This window comes from Lepus europaeus, chromosome 11 (genome assembly GCF_033115175.1).
Source record: "Lepus europaeus isolate LE1 chromosome 11, mLepTim1.pri, whole genome shotgun sequence".
Lineage (NCBI taxonomy): Eukaryota > Metazoa > Chordata > Mammalia > Lagomorpha > Leporidae > Lepus > Lepus europaeus.
The window spans coordinates 15,742,414-15,764,960 of NC_084837.1; the positions used below are offsets into that span (position 1 = coordinate 15,742,414).

The 22,547-nt window shown below is 38.2% G+C and overlaps 1 protein-coding gene across 1 annotated transcript in view; it reads left to right on the forward strand.

The window, feature by feature from the left end:
* Nucleotides 1-22,547, forward strand: part of GABRG3 (gamma-aminobutyric acid type A receptor subunit gamma3) — a 651,067-nt gene that overhangs the window by 37,105 nt on the left and 591,415 nt on the right. Inside the window, exon 3 of the mRNA XM_062204567.1 lies at nucleotides 14,459-14,526. Within this exon, the coding sequence (XP_062060551.1) occupies nucleotides 14,459-14,526 (68 nt within the window). The remainder of the gene's footprint in view (nucleotides 1-14,458; nucleotides 14,527-22,547) is intronic.

Here is a 22,547-nt window from a genome sequence, read left to right on the forward strand (position 1 = left end):
GAGTTCTTCTTGGTCTTAGCATGGCACAGTGTATTCAGGAAAAAACTTCAGCATTCAAGTTCTCTGTGGGGATGTAAAGAGAAGAATAGAGCATTTTCTATGTACTGACTTGCTACAGAGCATCCCAAGGGACTGGTTTATGACTTTTCTAAATTTAAATGCTGATAGGAATGGGGTGTCAAATTGGTAGCCTTAGAGAATAAAGATGATAAAAGTTTATTTTAAATTAAACCAATGCCATGGTTTAATCCCAGATAATGCATTACCACACGTAAACATTACTAGGAGCACTAGTACATTGGCTTGTTACAACCTCAAAATAGGTACAGAACCAACAAAAGGCACCAGACAGAGTTTCTGGGTTGAAACCAGCACACCTCTTCCATCACATTAAGAGCACAAGTCCAGAAAGGATGTAGCCCCCCCACCCTCCCCAAAAAATTGACAGGTTTACAAGATCTCTGGTCATTATATTTGCTGAAAGTCCTTCCTGCATAAAACCAGATGTTAAAAACTGGAAGAGATGACTAACTTTTTAAATGTGAAAGTCCCACAGAAAATAATAAGGCATACAAAGGAATAATGAGCTGGCGCCCCGGCTCAATAGGCTAATCCTCCGCCTGCAGCGCCGGCACACCGGGTTCTAGTCCCAGTAAGGGCGCTGGATTCTGTCCGGGTCACGCCTGTTCCTGTCCAGCTCTCTGCTGTGGCCTGGGAGTGCAGTGGGGGATGGCCCAAGTGCTTGTGCCCTACACCCGCATGGGAGACCAGGAGAAGCACCTGGCTCCTGGCTTCGGATCAGCGCAGTGCGCCTGCTGCAGCACGCCAGCTGCAGCGGCCATTGAGGGGTGAACCAATGGAAAAACAAAGGCCTTTCTCTCTGTCTCTCTCTCTCTCACTGTCCACTCTGCCTGTCAAAAAAAAAAAAAAAAAAAAAAAAAAAGGAAAACAAAGAAACAGTGAAACATGACTCAATCTAAGAACCAAACTAAATCCCCAAAATGTGATCCTAAAAAAAGGAGATGAAGGACGAATGACAAAGAATTCAAAATAACCATCTCAAAGATGAAACATTATATACAAAATGCAAATATGGATAGCCAACAAATTGGGAAAATGAGGCATGAACAAAATTTGAATATTCGAAAGGAGAAAGTAAGAATAAGAAAGCCTTAGAAGTGAAAAATACAATAACTGAATTGCAAAATTCACTTCAGGGATGGGGAGCAACAGCAGACTTGACAAAGCACAAGAAACCATTAACAGATTCAAAGATAGTTTATCTGAAATTACTGAGACAGAAAATAAGACAAAAATGAAGAAAAATGAAGAGACCTTAAAAGATTTAAGGTACATAGTGAAACATGCATTATAGGAATTACAGAAGGAGAAGAGAGAAGGGAAAATAATCTATTTAAAAAAATAATAGCTGAAAACTTCCCAAATCTGAGGACAGAGATGGACATACAAAATCAAGAAGGGAAGAGAACTGCAAATGAGATCCATCTAAAGAGACCTACTCAGAGACACATCACAGTCAGCCAAAAATAACAGACAGAATTCAAAGTCATAAAGAGAATCCTGCAAACAGAAAAGCACAACTCAACATATGAAAGGTAGTATTTATTATTATATTATCAGATTTGTCAGTAGAAGTTCTGCATGCTAGAATTGAGTTGACTGATATATTCAGAGTTCTGAAAGAAAAAGAAAAAGTTAATCAAAAGAACAAAAACTAATTTTAAACTGCTCTTTAAAATTAGGGAGAAAGGAAGCTATTTCCAGGTCAACCAAAGCAGAGGTGTTTCATCACAACTAGACCTGCCTTATGGAATATGCTGAAGGGAGGCCTTCAAGCCCAGAGGAAAGAGTAATGAGCAGCAGTAGGAAACAGGGAATTCATCAAAACTCATAAAGAGGACAGCATTGTTGTGATACCAAATGCAGACAAACACACTACAAGAAAACTGCAAATATCTGTGGCTAATTTGATGAGAAATCCTCAAAAAATGCCATAAAACAGAATTAGACTACATGTTTATATTATACACCTTGGACAACTGGAAATTATTCTTGGCATACAAAGATGGTCCAACTTACTACAATCAAATAATATAATATAATATAATATAATATTAATATATCAACAGAAACAATGAAAAAATAATATCCCAATTCAGAAAAATAATTGGAAGGATTCAATCTCTCTTCATGACATAAATATTCTATAAATAGTAATACAGGAAAATTAGAACAAGAAGGCCATACATAGAAATCCCATAGCTAACTTCATATTCAGTGGCTGAAAGTTTTTTTTCCTAAGGAACAAGACAAGGAATCTGCTTTCACTGCTTCTACTCAACATAATATTGGAATTACTAGCAAGAGAAATTCTATAAGAAAACAAAATAAAAGGCATCCAAATTGAAAAGAAAGAATTAAGATTATCTTGATCATGGACATGATCTTAAATGCAGAAAACTCTAAATATCACACACATATACATACACATGCACACACAATGGTTTGAACCAATCAAATTCGGTGAAGTTTCATGTACCTAGAATCAACACTCAGAAATTAATTGTAGGGCCAGCACTATGGCACAGTGGGTTAAACCACTGCCTACAGTACCAGCATCCCCTGTAGGTGCTGGTTCATGCTGGTGGTTCTACTTCCAATCTAGCTCCTTGCTAATGTACCTGGAAAAGCAGTGAACAGTGGCCCAAGTACTTGGGCACTGGAATCCACGTGGAAGACCTGGATGAAACTCTTAGCTCCTACCTTTGGCCTGGCCCACCCAGGCCATTGTGGCCATCTGGGGAGGGAACCAGTGGATGAATAATTCTCTCTCTCTCTCTCTCTCTCTGCCTCTAACTCTCTTCTCTCTAACTCTGCCTTTCAGATAAATAAACAATCTTAAAAAAATAAGTTGTGGCTGGTGCTGCGGCTCGATAGGCTAATCCACCTTGCAGCGCCGGCACACTGGGTTCTAGTCCCAGTCGGGGCGCCAGATTCTGTCCCGGTTGCCCCTCTTCCAGGCCAGCTCTCTGCTGTGGCCTGGGAGTGCAGTGGAGGATGGCCCAGGTCCTTGGGTCCTGCACCCCATGGGAGACCAGGAGAAGCACCTGGCTCCTTCCTGCCTTCGGATCAGCACAGTGCGCCAGCCGCAGCGCGCCGGCCGCCGTGGCCATTGGAGGGTGAACCAACAGCAAAGGAAGACCTTTCTCTCTGTCTCTCTCTCTCACTGTCCACTCTGCCTGTCAAAAAATAGTAAATTGCATCACTATACATCAACAATAATCAAACAGAAATTTTAAGAAAAAAATTTAATTTATATATAATAGCAAATCAAAGAATACTGAGGAATAAATTCAAGTCAATGAGGCAAAGGATGTGTACATTGAAAACTACAAAATCTTGTCAACAGAAATAAAGAATACTTCAACAAATGAGAAGAAAAATCTACTTTCATGAATTGAAAGACTTAAAATCGTTTTTAATTAATTTATTTTTTGAGGAATACAAACTTCATATACACAACTTTAAGAATATGGTTATTCTCCCCATCATATCTGTCCTGCCACACACACTCACACTCCTCTTCTTCCTCCTCCCTTTCCCCTTTCCAGTACCATTCTCCATTAAGATACATTTTCAATTAACTTTTACACAGAAGACCAACTCTATACTAAGTAAAGATTTTAACAATTTGCACGCACACACACACACACAAACTGTTTGAGAACTAGTATCACAGTTAACTCTCATAATACAACTCATAAGAGGTCCTGCATGGGATGTTCGTGCACAGTGACTCCTGTTAATTTAAAAATTAACACTCATATGTATGATATCAGTGGCCACCCAAGGCTCTTGACATGAGCTGCTTAGGCTGTGGAAGCCTTTGTATCCACAAACTCCATCAGTTTTAGACAAGGCCATAAGCAAAGTGGAAGTTCTCTCCTCCCTTTAGAGAAAAGTACATCCTTCTTTTGGCCTTTTCTTTCCACTGGGGTCTCACTCACAGAAATCCCTCATATACAAAATTTTTTTTTGCCACTGCGTCTTGGCTTTCCATGCTTCAGATGCTCTCATGGGCTTTTCAGCCAGACCAGGAAGCCTTAAGGGCTGATTCTGAGGTCAGAGTGTTACTTAAAGCAATTGTCATCCTATGAGTCTGCTGTGTGGACTGCTTCCATGTTGGAATATTCTCTCGTTTTTAATCCATCTGTTACAATTACCTGACACTTGATCCTATTTATATGGTCACATTAACACTTAATCTTATCTATATGTTCACTTTAACACTTAAGATATCATTTTTATCACCCAGCTTAATGGGATTTGGGGTCTCATGGCAAGTTTTTAAACAATACCCTTAGAAGTTAGTCCTTAGGAAGGTATGCAGAACTATACAGCTTTACAGTTACAAGCTTCCTCATCCCTCTCTTATTCCCACTCTTATTTCTCACTGAGATCCATCCTCAATTCATTTTATACACATATGATTAACTCTGTGTTAAAAATTGTCAAGATAATAATACAACACCAGTCAATCTACAGACTCAATGAAATCCAAATCAAAATACCAGTAACATTTTTAAAGAAGTAAAAAAAACCCATCCTAGAATTCACATAGCATTTTAAGGGGCTTTGAATAGATAAAACAGTCTTCAAAAAGAAGTGCAAAACTGGAGGTCTCATATTTCCTGATTTCAAAACTTATATTGTGATAATATATTAAATATACATATGTGTGTGTGTGTGTTTTGTGTGTGTTATATTTTATGTTAAGAAGAGAGGTGCAGATTGGTGCCTCCTCACACAGGGCACCAAAAATGTTAGGGAAGGAAGCACAGAATAGAGAGGAGGCATATATGAATTTACAGCCAGACCGAATTTATTCAGAGAAATTAAATTCATAGAGGTGGGTGACTAACTGCTGGTGTACACTGATGGAACTTGTGGCAGCAAGCACTGACTCCAGGGGCTGGGCCTTTTCATATATTTATTTCATAAATATTTCAGCAGCTTGCACATACACACACACACACACACAAACTGAGAACAAGTTTTATAGTTAACTCTCATAATACAACTCATTAAGGACAGAGGTCATGTAAGGGGAGTTAGTGCATAATGTCTCCTGTTAATTTAACAATAAACAGTCATGTATATAGGATGTCGGTGACCCCCCCCCCCCAAGGTTCTTGACATGAGCTGCCTAGACTATGGAAGCCTTTTAAGTCTACCTACTCCTTCAGTATTTAGACAAAGCCATAAGCAAAGTGGAAGCTCTCTCCTCCCTTTAGAGAAAAGTACATCCTTCTTTGATGGCCGCTTCTTTCCACTGGGTTATCACTCACAGAGATCTCTCATGTTGAACATTTTCTTTTTGCTACAGTGTCTTGGCTTCCCATGCCTCAGATGCTGTCCTCAGCTTTTCAGCCAGACCAGGAAGCCTTAAGGGCTGATTCTGAGGTCACAGTGCTACTTAAAGCAGTTGTCATTCTACAAGTCAGCTAAGTGAACTGCTTCCCATTTTGGAACATTCTCTCCTTTTAAATTCTATCTATTGTTATTAACAGACACTTGATCTTATTTATATGATGATTTTAGCACTTAATCATATCTATATGTTTACTTTAATGCTTATTATGATCACTTTAACACTTAAGATGTCATTTTTATCACCCAGCTTAATGGGATTTGGCATCTCATGGCATGTTTTTCAACTGTACCCTTAGAATTAAGTCTCTAGGAATGTTTACAGAACCCAGAACCGTACAACTTTACAGTTGCAAACTTCCTCCTCCCTCTATTATTCCCAGTTTTACTTTTTAATGAGATCCATCCTCAACTGACTGTATACACATATGATTAACTCTATGTTAAGTAAAAAATTCAACAAATATTATGAGGAACAAAAAGAACAACAACAACAACAAAAAACTCCAAAAACCAAAACTGTTCCTTCAAATGTTAAGACAAGGGCTGCTCAAGTCATCCCTTCTCAAAGTGCCAATTTCACTTCTACAGATTTTATTTAAGGTTCTCACAGATCAGAGAGATACATGGTATTTGTCTCTTTGGACTGGCATAATTCACTAATTATGGTGTTTTCCACATTCATATATTTTTGTTGCAAATGACCAGATTTTATTTTATTTTTTACTGCTGTGTAGTATTCTGTGGTGTCCATATCCCATAATTTCTTTATCCAGTCTTCAGATGACGAGCATTTAGATTGATCCCGTGTCTTAGCTATTGTGAATTGAGCCGCAGTAAGCATAGGGGTGCAGATAACTCAATTATTTATTGATTTCATTTCCCTTGGGTAAATTCCTAGGAGTGGGATGGCTGGGTCATATGGTGGGTCTATATTCAGATTTTGAGGTATCTCCATGTGGTTTTCCATAGTGGCTTTACCAGTTTACATTCCCACCAAGAGTGGATTAGGGTACCTTTTTCCCCCACATCCTTGACAGCATTTGTTTTTTGTTGATTTCTGTATGAAAGCCATTCTAACTAGGGTGAGGTGAAACCTCATGGTGGTTTTGATTTGCATTGCCCTGATGGGTAGTGATCCTGGGCATTTTTTTCATGTGTTGGTCATTTGGATTTCCTCTTTTGAAAAATGTCTGTTAAAGTCCTTTGCCCATCTCTTAACTGGGTTGTTTGTTTTGTTGTTATGAAGTTCTTGATCTCTTCCTATATTCTGTTTATTAATACTTTATCAGTTGCATAGATTGCAAATAAACTCTCCCATTCTGTCAGTTGCCTCTTCACTTTCCTGACTGCTATCTTTTGCAGTACAGAAACTTCTCCATTTGATGTAATCCTATTGGTTAATTTTGGCTTTTGCTGCCTGTCCCTCTGGGGTCTTTTCTTTTCTTTTCTTTTCTTTTGACAGGCAGAGTGGATAGTGAGAGAGACAGACAGAGAGAAAAGTCTTCCTTTTTGCCGTTGGTTCACCCTCCAATGGCCGCTGCGGCCGGCACATTGTGCTGATCTGAAGCCAGGAGCCAGGTGCTTCCTCCTGGTCTCCCATGCGGGTGCAGGGCCCAAGGACTTGGGCCATCCTCCACTGCCTTCCCGGGCCATAGCAGAGAGCTGGCCTGGAAGAGAGGCAACCGGGATAGAATCCAGCGCCCCAACCGGGACTAGAACCCGGTGTGCCAGCGCCGCAAGGCGGAGGATTAGCCTGTGAAGCCACAGCGCCGGCCGGCTGTAGTATGTTTTGAAATCTGGTGTTGTCATGCCTCTGGCTTTGTTTTTGTTGTATAAGATTTCTTTAGCTATTCGCGGTCTCCTGTGTTTCCACATGATTTCAGCATCAATATTTCTGTATGTGAGAAGAATGTATTTGGTATTTTGATTGGTATCACATTGAATCAGTAAATTCTTTTGGAAGAGTGGATATTTTGATGATATTAATTCTTCCAATCATGTACATGGAACACTTTTCAATTTCTTTGTATCTTCTTCTATTTCTTTCTTTAATGTTTTGTAATTCTTATCATAGATATCTTTGACACCCTTGGTTAAATATATTCCAAGGTGTTTGATTTTTTTGGTAACTATTTTGAATGGGATTGATCTTGGAAGTTCTTTTCTTAGCCGTGGCATTGTCTGTGTATACAAAGCCTGTTGTTCTTTGTGTGTCAATCTTCTATCCTGCTACTTTACCAAACTCTTCTATAACTTTCAATAGTCTCTTGTTGGAGTCCTTTGGATCCCCTATATATAGAAACATGTCATCTGCAAACAGGGATAATTTGATTTCCTCTTTCCCACTTTGAATTACTTTAATATCTTTTCCTTGCCTGGTGACTATGGCTAAAACTTCCAGGATTATATTGAATAACAGTGGTAGAGTGGGCATCCTTCTTTGGACCAGATCTCAATGAAAATGCTTCCAAATTTTCCTCATTGGATAGGATATTGGCCATGATTTTGTCATAAATTGCCTTGATTGTGTTGAGGAATGTTCCTTCTATACCCAATTTGCTTAGTTTTCATCCTGAAAGGGTGTTATATTTTGTGAAATGCTTTCTCTGCATCTATTGAGATAATAATATGGTTTTTCTTCTTTAATCTGTCCATGTGATGTATCATATTGATTGATTTGCAAATATTGAACCATCCCTGCCTAGCAGATATAAATCCCACTTGGTCTGGGTGAATGATCTTTCTGATGTGTTGTTGGATTTAAATTGGCCAGAATTTCTTCAGCATTTTTGCATCTGTGTTCATCAGGGAAATTGTTCTGTAGTTCTCTTTCTCTGCTGCATCTTTTTCAGGTTTAGGAATTAAGGTGATGCTGGCTTTATAGAAAGAATTTGGGAGGATTCCATCTTTTTCGATTGTTCTGGATAGTTTGAAAATTGGAATTAGTTCTTTAAACGTCTGATCAATTCAGCAGTGAAGCCATCTGGTCCTGGGCTTTTCTTTGTTGAAGTGTCTTTAACAATAATTCAGTTTCCATATTAGTTATGGATCTGTTTAGGTTTTCTTTGTCTTCATGACTCTATTTAGATAGGTTGTATGTGTCTAAGAATCTATCCATTTCTTCTAGGTTTCCCGGTTTATTGGCATACAATTCTTGGTATTAATTTCTGATGATTCTCTTTATTTCTGTAGTGTCTGTGGTTTAATTTCATTTTTCATCTCTAATTTTATTGAATTGGGACTCCCTCTCCTTTTTTTGGTTAGCTCAGCAAATGGTGTTTCAATTTTGTATTTTTTTTTTTTTAAAAATCAGCTTTTCATTTTGCTGATTTTTTGTATTTTTTTTTTTGGATTCAGTTTTGTTGATTTATTCCCTAATTTTAATTATTTCTGTTCTCCTATTAGTTTTGGATTGGATTTCTGTTGTTTTTCTAGGTCATTGAGATGCACTGATAGCTCATTTAATTGGTGCCTTTTAATACCTTGAAGTAGGCACAAACACAACTTCTCTTTCTGGTTTCTACTGACTTTCCCAAAGTAAACCATGCTATCCTGTGCCTGTGGTTTTAGAAAGAAACTTCTGTCAGTTTGATAAGTCAATCTGATACAAGTTCCCCCTTGACCTTGGAAACCCTAAGGGTAAGTCTAGAATCAGATAATCCAGGCTGTTTCAATCCTTGTTATAAAAGCAGCCCAGAGCCAACTTCATATTACAGAGATGCAATTTACTTGGCTTAATGAATAACATCAGCACCCTCCTCAGGTGCCCTGGGCCAGAAGAAGAACCACCAAATGTAGTCAAGAAAATGAAAGGCATTTATGAAGATTTAAATAGAGAGGCAGGCATGTGGCCTAGAGAGTAAAATGCTGCCTGGAATGCCCACATCTCATGTTACGGTGCCTGTGTTTGAGTCCCTGCTCTGCTCTTGATTCCAGCTTCCTACTGATGCACACTCTGGGAGAGAATAGGGGATGGCTCAAGTTGTTGAAATTCTGCCACCCAGGTGGGAAGCCTGAATTGTGTTCCTGGCAACCAGTTTTGGGCTGGTCCAGCCCTTGCTGTTTTAGGTATTTGGGCATAAACCAATGAATGGGAGGTCTTTCTCTCTCTCTCTCTTTCTCTGCCTCTCAAATAAATAAAATAAACTTCTTAAAAATAAAACAGATATAAATACTGTTAGCCCTTTGTATCTGCAGGTTCCACATCCATGGATTTAACCAAACATGAACCAAAAATATTCGGAAAAAGTATTATGACTATACTGAACATGCATAAATTTGTCATTTATTCCCAAGTAATAAATTATAGCATTTATATTATATTAGATATTATAAGTAATTTGGAGTACAGTGTGTTATACTTATGAAATTTATACTCATTAAATAAAAGGTTTCTATGGGAATAAATAAAATCTATTTTCATAATTTTTGCCTGTTGAAAAAAATAAGTAATCTGGAGATGATCTAAAGTATATCGGAGGATGTGCATAGACTCTATGCAAATACTACACCTGTTTATATGTGAAACTTGGGCATCCATGGATTTTGGTATCTCTGGGGAGGTCCTGGAACCAATCTCCTACAGATACTAAATGATGAATATACTATCAAACTCATAAGCAGTAAATTGATGGTAGATTCCACAGAAATGCCGTTATGTGTCTTATTTGGAGATTTACATTTTGGACACATCCTGGGATGTACACATGTATGACAACTTTTTCAACAGAAAATTGTTTGGCATTTTGGAAATAAAATATTGTAGTTTTTTTTTTTTCCTACAACAGAATCTGGGGTTTGTTTAATTGGAAACTTGTATATTACCATATGTAATTTTACGTGTCAAGTCCCAGAAAGACTGATGTTGGGAACTTTCTTCAATTAAAACACAATTTATTCACATTTACTATGACAAGATTCCTGTAATTTCCACCATAAGTAAGATAGAGATCTTGTTTACCTCCTCTCTAAATGGCATTCCCAAGAGCAAAGATCTGGAGCGTGAAAGAGAGAGCAAGAGTGAGATTGAGAGAGAGGGAGGGAGGAAGAGAGGAAGAGAGAGAGAAAGGAGGGAGCGACACCTCCCATCCATTGGTTTACTCCCTAGTAGATTCATTCACAGACGGACCCACCCTAGCTCTGCATTCTCCCCTCAACAAGACCTTTGGTAGGTTTCCCATCTGGACCATTTCTTTGGTTCCTCATGGATAGTCCAAATAGCGTTTTATCAGACTCTTCAGTTGCTTGCTTTAGGATGAAGAAGATCATGGTAGGGTGGAGAAAATAACAGAACAAGTATCTGCTTTGATTTTGTGACAGAGGGGAGAGAATACATTCTGCATATTGCCTTTAAGGCCACATACCTTTTAAGGGAGCAGATGCGAATACTATCAAGTTTTACCCAATGCATCTTTGCAATGTTCACTTATGCTGTACAATTTACAAGCATGTGATACCTCTATGAATAATTCTGAATTTTTAGGAAATAGCAGCAACCACATAGGTAAGGTAACCTTACAAATGTGAAGAATTGCAGTGAGAAGCTGCTTTGTGCCAAATCTGTGGGACCCAGTTCTGCCAGTTCTATTTTGTACTCTTTTTCAATAGAATCCTTTCCTTTTCACTCAGAAAGTTGCTCCCTCCCCGCTGTTCCTAGTTTCCCTATCTCTGTGTAAATCCTCATTCTTTAACCAACTACTGGGTGCTTAATGTCTTTTTAAAATTGTGGTAAAATACATGTAACTCAAAATTTACCATCTTAGAATTTGAAGTGTACAACTCAGTGACATTAAGGTATCAAACATATTCACAGGGTTGTGCAACCATCACTACCATAAATCTCTAGAACTCTTTTCATCTTTCAAAACTGAAAATCTGTACCCATTAAATAACAATGCCATATGCCTCCCTCTATAGTTCTTGGAAACTACTGTTCTACTTTCTGTCTCTATGAATTTGACGACTCTAGATACTTTATATATGTAATTATGCAATATTCTTTTTGTGACTGGCTTATTTTCTCAGAATAGTATCTTTTTTAAAAAAGATTTATTTATTTATTTAAAAGGCAGAGTTGCAGCGAGGCAGAGAGGAGAGAGAGGTCTTCCATCCGTTAGTTCACTCCCCAGATGGCTACTATGGCCAGAGCTATGCCGTTCTGAGCCAGGAGCTGGGAGCTTCTTCCAGTTTCCCAAGTGGGTACAGGGGCCCAAGAACTTGAACCATCTTATACTGTTTTCCCAGGCCATAGCAGAGAGCTAGATAGGAAGTTGGGCAGTCAGGATGCGAAATGGCAGCCACATGGGCAGCTGGCACTGCAGGTAGCAGCTTTACCTGCTATGCCATAGTGCCAGCCCCTAGAAAAGTGTCTTTAATATCCATACACATTGTAGTATGGGTCAGAATTTCATTTCTTCTGAAGTGTAGGTAATATTCCATTGTAAAGACATATCATATTTAATTTACCCATGCATTTGTTGACACTGAAGTTGTTTATATCTTTTAGCTGTTGTGAATAATAGTGATGTGGACATGGGTGGACATTAGCTGTTTGAATCCCTTCTTTTAATTCTTTTGGGTGGGAGTAGTATCTCCTGGTTTGGATTTTGATTTGCATTTCCCTAATGACTAGTAATGTCAAGCATCTTTTTGCATGTTTACTAATCATTTATGTGTATTATGGGGCAGAGATATGTAAGTCCTTTAACCATCTTTAAATCAGGCTTTTGAATGTTGTATGAGTTCCTTCTATACTCTGGTTACTATACTTTATCAAATACAAGATTTGCAAATAGTGTTTTCCATTCTATGGGTGTCTTCACTTCATTGTATCCTTTACACAAAGTTTCTAATACTGATATAGACAAATTTCTCTTTTTTCTTTTGGTGTCTGTGTTTTGGCTATTATATCCAAGAAATCATTGCTAAACTCAATGCCATGAGTCTTTCCCCCTGTTTTGTTCCCCTAGTTTTAAAGTTTTCAATTTCACAGTTTTTAAATCTGTTTTAAGTTTTGTACATGGTGTAAGGTAAAGATCTAACACAATTCTTTGACACATGGATATGTAGTTTTCCCATTTGTTATATAGATTGACCTTTGCCACATTGAAGATTTTTTGCAAACTTCTAAAGATCATTATTAGGATTTAACCTGGAGTGTTTGAATGATAGATCTTAAGTGTTTGAATTATAAATCTTGAGCATTTGTGGCCAGTCTCATTTTGGGTGAACACTGTCAGAACCAGTTTCCTAAATGCTTCATTTTAAGGATGTCTCTGCTTAAAAGAGCATCTACTAAAAATAGTTAATTTCTGTATCTCTCTCTCTGTGCGAGCATACTTGCATATCTGTCTGTGTGTGTGTGTGTGTGTGTGGTTTTTCCAAACTCATATCTCTTAAAACCTTTATTGCACTCATTACATTTGACACTTCCCACTTCAAGTTGTTAAGGCTTTATGCATGTAAGTATTTTTGATTTAATGCGATAAAAAGCTCTGGGTGCCTAAACTCTAATAAATACTGTGAAACAGCCAGAGAAGTCTCTTGTAAAAAAGAAAGTCCTCAACTGATTGACTGAACAAAGCCTTTTGTGTGGCATAATCAAAGGTTATGCAGTGTTTGGAGACAGAGCATGTGTTAAATCCAATTAAGTTGAAGAAAGATGCTACTTAATTTTCATAGTAGTTAACAAAGCTTAGACTAAAATGATGAATACTCCTTTTATGAAATTTAAGCATTATATGCATCATGCATAGAATTGTGTTGGGATGTCTTATATAATGCCAATAGGTCATCAGAGCTAACAACAGTAACTTGGTTGTACTGACAGATACTGGAGAAACTGGCTCAAATTCATAATCGTTATTTTCATTTCAATTACTGCCCTGGCTACAGCTACTGGACATGCAATTTCACGAGAGACTAACAGACAAGAGGTGCCATTCATAGTTCCAGAAGTAGAGTGCATAGGTTCACTTGTGAATGATCAGTTATTTAGCAAAACTGGAAGAGGTTCATTGAAATAATTGCAGATACAACTAGTCTTGTTTCCATAGAAACAATGCATTTCATGTGGAAAGGTTCAGGAATCTTGTTTATATTCCTCCTGGGGACAAATATTCTGAAATTGGCTCTTTCCTCCCTGTCACTGAGTACTAATAGAGGGAACATCCTGCTTTCCAGAGAGTGTTAACTCCTGCTCTGAGGTCTGCCCACTCCGCAGTCTCATTGCTAGTCTTGCTCTGTTCTGTTGCAGCCCCAGGAAGGGAAGCTGGATTTCTTTAATGCTAAATACGCCAATTTAACCTCTGATACACACTATTAGATATCAGGGCTTTTGATTATATAAATTTTATGCCCTCATAGTTGAAACAGTAATTCAGACTTACTAAAATTTTACTCTTTTCTGAGTTACAGAATTTTGAGTCTAATAGGTGTGTATAGTTGTCTTTAATAGTAAATAATACTAATAAATAATACTAATAAGCAGAACTTCTTGTTTGTCTTTGATATATGAACCCACCAGAGCGTGGCTGCAGAGTTGCTTTTCTTTGAAATGATAGCAAGACAACCATGTGATAGATAAATTACTGAGTACATCACTGGGTGCTGCTCATCTCTTGTGTTTGGCTTTATAGCAACATTTTAACATTAAATTACTTGTGCAATGTCTTATATTTCATCTCGTATCTTTGAAATAAAATCAGCTTAACTTGTGTTGTCAAAAATCTTTATAGCCATCTATCACTGGCAACTTGCAATGTATAACTGTCCTATTCTCCTAGAACTTAATAAATATAAGGAGGAATCTCTTATCCTTCGAAAATTTTAAAAAGACAGGATTTGAATTGTAACTACAAGACAAATCCCAAAGAAAAATCCACTAGTAGATGTTTCCAACATATCCTTGAGATGTTAGTGCATGAGCTATTGGATAATCAGCAGTGCTCTCCTTTCTGTCTTTCCCTGACTCAGAGTATTAACATGTATGTATTTTTCTCCACAGTAAAACCGACCGTAATTGACGTTGACATTTATGTTAACAGCATTGGTCCTGTGTCATCCATAAACATGGTAAGAAGCTATTTTACTTTCTGCTCTCATGGTTGGTGCACTTGTTCTTGTTTATATTTTCCTTGTGGATTTCATTCTGAGATTCATCATGCAGGTTTAAAAACTCAAAATTGACTTCATAAATCTGTGGCTTTTATTGGTAATTTAGATATTGCAAATGTTAAAAAAAATCAGGAAACAGAGCTGTGATACTAGCAGTGAGATATTGCTCAATTAATAAGTGTCCCTACCCTCACCCACCTTTTCCACACATGGGTTCATAGTACATAGATTGTCAAATGAGAGTTTTTGCAATTATGCAGTCATTAGTTGTATTATACCTCATTAATATTAAGCATGAAGATAAATGATGGATTTGTTTTTACTTTTAGTTCCTTTTCCAATCCTTTCAGTGTTTCTCGGGAAAGGATTCAAGATCACCCAGCTTGTACTTTTGTCTTCAGTGTGTACTCTGGATGCATAAACTACCATTTATTTTCTATAGGAGAAAGTACAGTGTAAAATTTGTGCCTGGTCCGTATAGAGTGTTTCTTTACTTATAAGTAAATTGAATTCAACGACTATTTAGGGTAAAGGAAGGCCTTTTCCATTTGAAAAAAAAAAAAAAAGTGAATAGCTTATAAGCAGGTATTGTCCTGTGGGGATATGCTAAGGTCTGAGCTTGCTGTCATGGTCTGCAGCCCGCAGTACACCTGTGGTGAGGTGTGATAGGATTCCCCAGGGATCTTTGCAGTTCAGCCCTGATGTTGTCAGGAATACCTGTACCCAGGTACCTCTCCTGTACTGCTTCTTTTGCACCTGGATTTGGGGAACATGTGAGGCTGAGGGTAGAGAATTGTCAGAAAGCTGAGTTCTATGTCTTCTTTCCATTGCAATGTTCTGTGGATGGAAATAACCCCTCCAAAGTTAGCAAAATCATTTCCTTTCATTGCCAGATTTTCAAAGTGTTCTTCCTTTCTCATGCTATAAGGGCTCCATGCAGGGCAAAATTACATTTATGGGTGACTCTCTTGAAAAATATTCCATGTTCTCCATAAACTGGAGCAAAGAAGTAAAATGTATAAAAGATAGTTATGTCACACAATTTTTGTGCTACAGATTGTTGTGTTTTAAAATCAAATTGTAAGTGTGATGTTTGTTTTTCAGTTGACTGAACAGGATAATCATTTCTTATTGTATATATTTTCTTCTTCTAAAGTTTTGTTTGCATACATTTATTCTACACCTTTATGTATAATACTAATGTAACACGGAAAGAAAAAGTATCTCCATAGATGTACAGAGAATAAGGGATATTCAAAAAGTTTGTGGAAAATGTACATTATCTTTTAATTCTGTTTCCCCACAAGCCTTTTGAAATTCCCTCACATGGCTGCACAATTATTTTAAGAACAGTTGTTTCTATTTATGTGTTTAGGAAATTATATGAACTCCTGTAACTTTGAGATCTAATTTGTGTCCAAAATCAAATGTAGCTTTTGGATTTTATGGAAATTTGTGCGTGGAAGACACAGGCTGTGGAGCAAGCTAAGCAGGAGACTCATCCCAAGTGATAGAGACACTAAAGGCAGACACTTTCCCTGGCAAAGTTGGCAAGAAAGGAATGGGTTTTTCCAGTTGGGTTATCTTAATCTGAAACTCGACTGCTAGGTCGGAGTTTGCCAGGTGGGACAATGTGGGAAGAACACTTCTGTACCGATGAACATGTAGGGGGTGGCTGTACCCAGTAGCTCCTGGTACCTGCAGGAACAGCAATGCAGGCCCTAAGGCCTTGATGGAGAATCGAGCTTATTCCTTAAATTTGTTAAAAACAGATTCCTGCATTTGCAAAACGTGAAAACTACTTCCCTTTGAATATGTGCAGGGTCTATTTCATGAGGTTAATTCAAATACTGTAAGCTCTGTATTCACCCCTCTTCCGATTTTTTTGTTGTTCTAAGATTGCTTTGCTATCCGGGGTCTCTGTGTTTCCATTTGAATTTTAGCATCATTTTTTCTAGATCTGAGAATAATGGTGTTGGTATTTGATTGGGATTGCATTGAATTGCTTTTGGTATTATGGACATTTTGAAGATGGTTCTTCCAATCTGCAAACCTGGAAGATTTTTCTACTTTTTTATGTCTTCTATTTCTTTCTTTAATATTTTTTAATATCCATCATAGAGATATTTGATATACTTGGTTAAATTTATTCAAAAGTATTTTAATTTTTATAGCTATTGTGAATGGGATTGATCTTAGAAATTTTTTCTTAGCTATGGTGTTGTCTGTGTATACAAAGGCTACAGATGTTTGTGTGTTGATTTGTGTGTGTGTGTGTGTGTGTTGATTTTCTATCCTGCTACTTTACCAAACTCTTCTATATGCGCCAATAGTCTCTTCATGGAGTCTTTTGGGTTCCCTATATATAGAGCAGTTACCTCTGCTCTGAGCTGCTCTAGGCAACCAAGGGGCTCTAAGAGTGAACCACAACACTCTGTGATTGCCCAGAACCCAGGTATACCCTTTCTCCTCTCACACAGTTACTGTGTTTTCTTAGTATCAGCATCTAGGGCTGTCATGGTCAAGGAGTGCAAGTGGATCCACTCCACCCTGCTAGCCTGTCCTGACTGCAGGCAGACTGAGGTGTTCCCAGGACTGCTGTCCATATGTGTTCTAACCTGCTGGATTGAGTCCTATTCTTCCAACCAGATATTTTTTTTTAAGTTGCAATTTTTTTTAACTTTTATTTAATGAATATAAATGTCCAAAGTACAGCTTATGGATTACAATGGCTCCCCCCCCCCCATAACTTCCCTCCCACCCGCAATCCTACCCTTTCCCGCTCCCTCTCCCCTTCCATTCACATCAAGATTCATTTTCAATTCTCTTTATATACAGAAGATCAGTTTAGTATATATTAAGTAAAGATTTCAACAGTTTGCCCTCACATAGCAACACAAAGTGAAAAAATACTGTTGGAGTACTAGTTATAGCATTAAATCACAGTGTACAGCACATTAAAGACAGAGATCCTCCTACATGATATTTTTTAAAAATTGATTAATTTCTATGCAATTTCCAATTTAACATCAGGTTTTTTTTTTTCATTTCCAATTATCTTTATATACAGAAGATCGATTCAGTATATACTAAGTAAAGATTTCATCAGTTTGCACCCACACAGAAACACAAAGTGTAAAAATACTGTTTTAGTACTAGTTATAGCATCACTTCACATTGGACAACACATTAAGGACAGATCCCACATGAGAAGTAAGTACACAGTGACTCCTGTTGTTGATTTAACAATTTGACACTCTTGTTTATGGTGTCAGTAATCTCCCTAGGCTCTAATTATTAGTTGCCAAGGCTATGGAAGCCTTTAGGGTTCGCCGACTTTGATCTTATTCCGATAGGGTCGTAGTCAAAGTGGAAGTTCTCTCCTCCCTTCAGAGAAAAGTACCTCCTTCTTTGATGGCCCCGTTCTTTCCACTGGGATCTCACGTGCAGAAATCTTTCATTTAGGTCTTCTTTTTTTTTTTCCCCCAGAGTGTCTTGGCTTTCCATGCCTAAAATACTCTCATGGGCTCTTGAGCCAGGTCCGAATGCCTTAAGGGCTGATTCTGAGGCCAGAGTGCTATTTAGGACATCTGCCATTCTATAAGTCTGCTGTGTATCCCGCTTCCCATGTTCCAACCAGATTTGATTCCAGTGGGGAACATAGGTTTTTCTCTGTGGTAAGATCTCTGGATCACAGGTGCACACAATACCCACAGCCGCAGCCCTGCTCACTTTACAGTTGTGCTGGGTGCATAGGAGAGTCCCCCAGGCAACACTTCCCTTCCACAAGGATAGCTCCCCTTTCCCTCCTGTTGCTGGGTGGGTACAGTTGGCTTGGTGGAAACCATCTAACTCAATTGCTCTTGCACTGCTGTGGGTGCCCCCGCCAACTGGGTAGAGGGTGACCCCAATGGTTGCTGGATGTAGGCATACAAGCTGGGGCCTGCTACCTACTTATGTCCAAAAATGGCACCAGCCCTCCCACTGCTGGCTGTAGGTCCCTGTTGTAGGAGGGAGGAGGGGAGAGAGAGAGAAGTAGTGCTGCTTCCACCCCATCCCTCCCCTACCTCGAGCAATAGCCACGCTGTCCTGAGAGATCCCCACTGTACTCAAAAAGGTGCAGTTCACTAAGCTCTCCCTCCCACTGTATCAACAGTGGCGGAGGCCCGTAGAGTCTGTTCTCACCTGGTTTGCCAGGGCTGGTTCCTTCTTTTCTGGATCCAAGCTGCTGGGTTTCTATTGTCTCCCTGTATTTTGTTGCATGTCTGTGCTTTGCACACAGGTTCAGGCTGTCTCTTCTGCTTTTTCAGGATCTCTCACTGTAGTTTCCCCTGCAGCTTTACCATGAGAGTGTACTTTCTCCACTTTTTTATATTAATTTTGCCCTACATAAATCAGACTGCCCTGTCCCTATTCCACCATCTTGGAACCTCCTCTCTTCCTTTTAAAGAAAAAGAAGTAGATGCTCCTTGACTTATGATGGGTTACATCCTGATCAACCCACTGTAAATTGAAAATATAATATGCAATGTAAAAATATGTAATAAACCTAACCTACAAAATATCATAGCTCAGATCATCCTACTTTAACTGTGCTCAGAACACTTATATTGCCTACAGTAGGGCAAAATCATCAAATGCATGCCTATTTTATAATGCAGTATTGAATGTGTCATGAGATTTTTTTGAATACTCTACTGTGAGGGAAAACAGAATGCTTGTTCTGTTCTCTTTTACACCATTGTCAAGTCAGAAAAGTAAGTCAACCATTGTAAAGCAGGAACTGTCTGTGGCTGATGACAGAAAGGTGGCATTTATACTTTAAAATCATGAACTCTGCTGCTTCTGTGCAGGGGTAAGGAATGACTATAATCAAATTGACCTGAGGCATTATAGGCCCTCCATCACCAAGCAAAATACATGAGTTTCAATATAAAATACATCCTAATACAGACAAGCAAGTTACTGATGATAGATTTTCTTTTCTTTTCTTTTCTTTTTTTTTTTTTTGACAGGCAGAGTGGACAGTGAGAGAGAGAGAGACAGAGAGAAAGGTCTTCCTTTACCGTTGGTTCACCCTCCAATGGCTGCTGCGGCTAGTGCGCTGCGGCTGGCGCACCATGCTGATCCAAAGCCGGGAGCCAGATGCTTCTGCTGGTCTCCCATGCGGATGCAGGGCCCAAGCACTTGGGCCATCCTCCACGGCACTCCCGGGCCGTAGCAGAGAGCTGGCCTGGAAGAGGGGAAACCAGGACAGAATCCGGCGCCCCAACTGGGACTAGAACCTGTATTGAGTTGCGGTGCCAGCCGATGTTAAATTTTCTAATTGGAGTAGAACATCTTTTTTTTTTTTTTTTTTAAAGTTTTAAAAAGTATTCTCAATTATCTTCAAATTTCATTTAGTCAAATTTATTTTCTTCTTAGAATGTATCTCTCCTGTAATGAAGGGTGGGCCGATAAATGTGGCACCTATTTGTGAGGCTGAAGCAGCCATCTGGGCAATAACAGACAAGCTAAAGGACAGCAAATGCTTCTCTGCAAATGGTGACATATTTACAGTCAGTTGTCAGCAGAGCTAAAGGAGCCATGTCTAATTGCATGAGGAAGAAATAATATACACTAATCTATCTCAGCTTTTGAATTATAGAGAGTAGGTAAGGGTTTATTTAAAAACTACATACTCACACACAAACACGTGCATGCAAATTTCTGTCTGTCTCTCTTTGCTTATTCATTAAACATTTGCACACAACTGCTGTGACTGTGTCAGCCACTGTGCTGGGTGCAGATAAGACAGGTGAATCAAATGCTAATCTGGGGGAAGCAAGTTCCATAAATGAAGTGGATGCTGGAGTGAATGAAGATAGATTCAGTGGTGAGCAACCCAGAGGAGGGAATGTCTGGCTGACCCATGAGAGGTTTCCAAGGCCTCCTGAGAATGGGCTTCCAAGTTACATCCTGGAAAATGAGTATTTCTTCCCTTTTCACCCAGAAAACACTTTATGTGGAAGTCATATATGACTGAAATGTCATATTTACCCTCACATCTGTGAAACCAGTTCTGAAAGAATGTAAAGTACTTAAAAAGTGCAACATGGACCTTACAAAAAATAAAAACATCTTAAAACTAGAGAAGTCACTGTGAAAGTGGGTATCAAGGAGTGAATCAGCAATCAAAACGGAAAAGCCTGAGAGATTAAAACAATCAAATTAAAAAATATAGATTGAGCACCGCTCATCCAAAATCCTCTAAAATTGGAAAGTTTTGAATGCTTACATGGGACCACATTGGAAAATACATCCCTGACCCCAAGTGACAAACCTTAGGGGCATTGTAAATACCACATAGAATTAGCTTCACTCTATGTGTATAAAGTGTATGTAAACATAAGTGAATTCTTTGTGTAGACTTGGGTTCCATCCCCAAGATTTCTTATTTTGTATATGCAAATATTAAAAAATCTGAAAAACATCCAAAATCAAAAACACCGTTGATCCTAAATATTTCAGATAAAGCTACCAATCTGTGTATTTGTATTACAGGGAAAACACACCTTAGAAGTTCATGCAAGTTTTAAAGATGTAAATTTGGAGATGTGATGGGGGTTGACCATAAAGCCAACGCCTGATAAATTATGGCCATTTTCCCTCAAATAGCCATTAACAACCAAGAAATCATGGAAAATAATGATTAGTTTCTCTTCTTTCCCCTACTTTTCTGCTTTCTTATTGACATTATTCATACTAAAGATTCAGTTTTAAACATTCTTCTTGCTAAATGAAAATGAAGTTGCATTGCAATTTATTGATAGATTAACTTTCATTGTTCTGTTTATCCTGTGGTGGTTCACGATTTTTCTAGTTATTGTGGAGATTAGAAGTGGTTCATATGAGATCAGGAGAATGTTCATTTTCATATGCTTTCCTAGTATCCCACTACTTTCTGCTGGGGTCTCACCCACCAGGATCCTTCCTGTAGGACATTTTTAGCTCCTTTGTCAAAGGTTGTAGGTGCATGGATTGATTTCTGGCATTTCTGTGGTGTTCCATTGGTCTATCCATATATTTTTATTCCAGGACCAAGCTGTTTTGATTATAATTACCCTGTAGTATGTCTTGAAATCTGATATCGTGATGCTTCTGGCTTTGATTTTGTTGTATAAGATTTTTTTTTAGCTATTCAGAGTCCCCTGCATTTCCATATGAACTTCAGCATCATTTATTCTATGTCTGAGACAGATGTCCTTGGTATTTTGATTGGTATCACATTGATATTGAATCTATAAATTGCTTTTGGAAGTATGGCCATTTTGATGATATTGATTCTTCCAATCCATGAACTTGAAGATTTTTCCTTTTTTTTTGTATATTCTTCTATTTCTTTCTTTAATGTTTTGTGATTCTCATTGTAGAGATCTTTGAAATCCTTGTTTAAATTTATTCCAAGGTATTTGATTTTTTTGTAGCTGTTGTGAATGAGATTGATCTTAGAAGTTCTTTCTCAGCCATGGCATTATCTGTGAGTTGCAATGGTGAGAGTGGGCATCCTTGCTTGGTTCTGAATCTCAGTAGGAATTGTTCCAAGTTTTCCCTGTTCAATAGGATGCTGGCCATGGTTTGTCATAAATTGCCTTGATTGTGTTGAGGAATGTTTCTTCTATAGCCAATTTGCTCAGAGTTTTCAACATTAAAGGATGTTGTATTTTATCAAATGATTTCTCAGCATCTGTTGAGATATCCATATAGTTTTTGTTCTGCAATTTGGTAATGTGATGTATCACATTGATTGATTTGTAAATGTTGAACCATCCCTGCATACCAGGGATATATCCCACTTGGTCTGGGTAAATGATATTTCTGATGTGTTGTTGGATTTGATTGGCTAGAATTTTGTTCAAGATTTTGTGTCTATTTTCATCAGAGAAATTGGTCTGTATTTCTCTTTCTCTGTTGCATCTTTTTCAGGTTTATGAATTAAT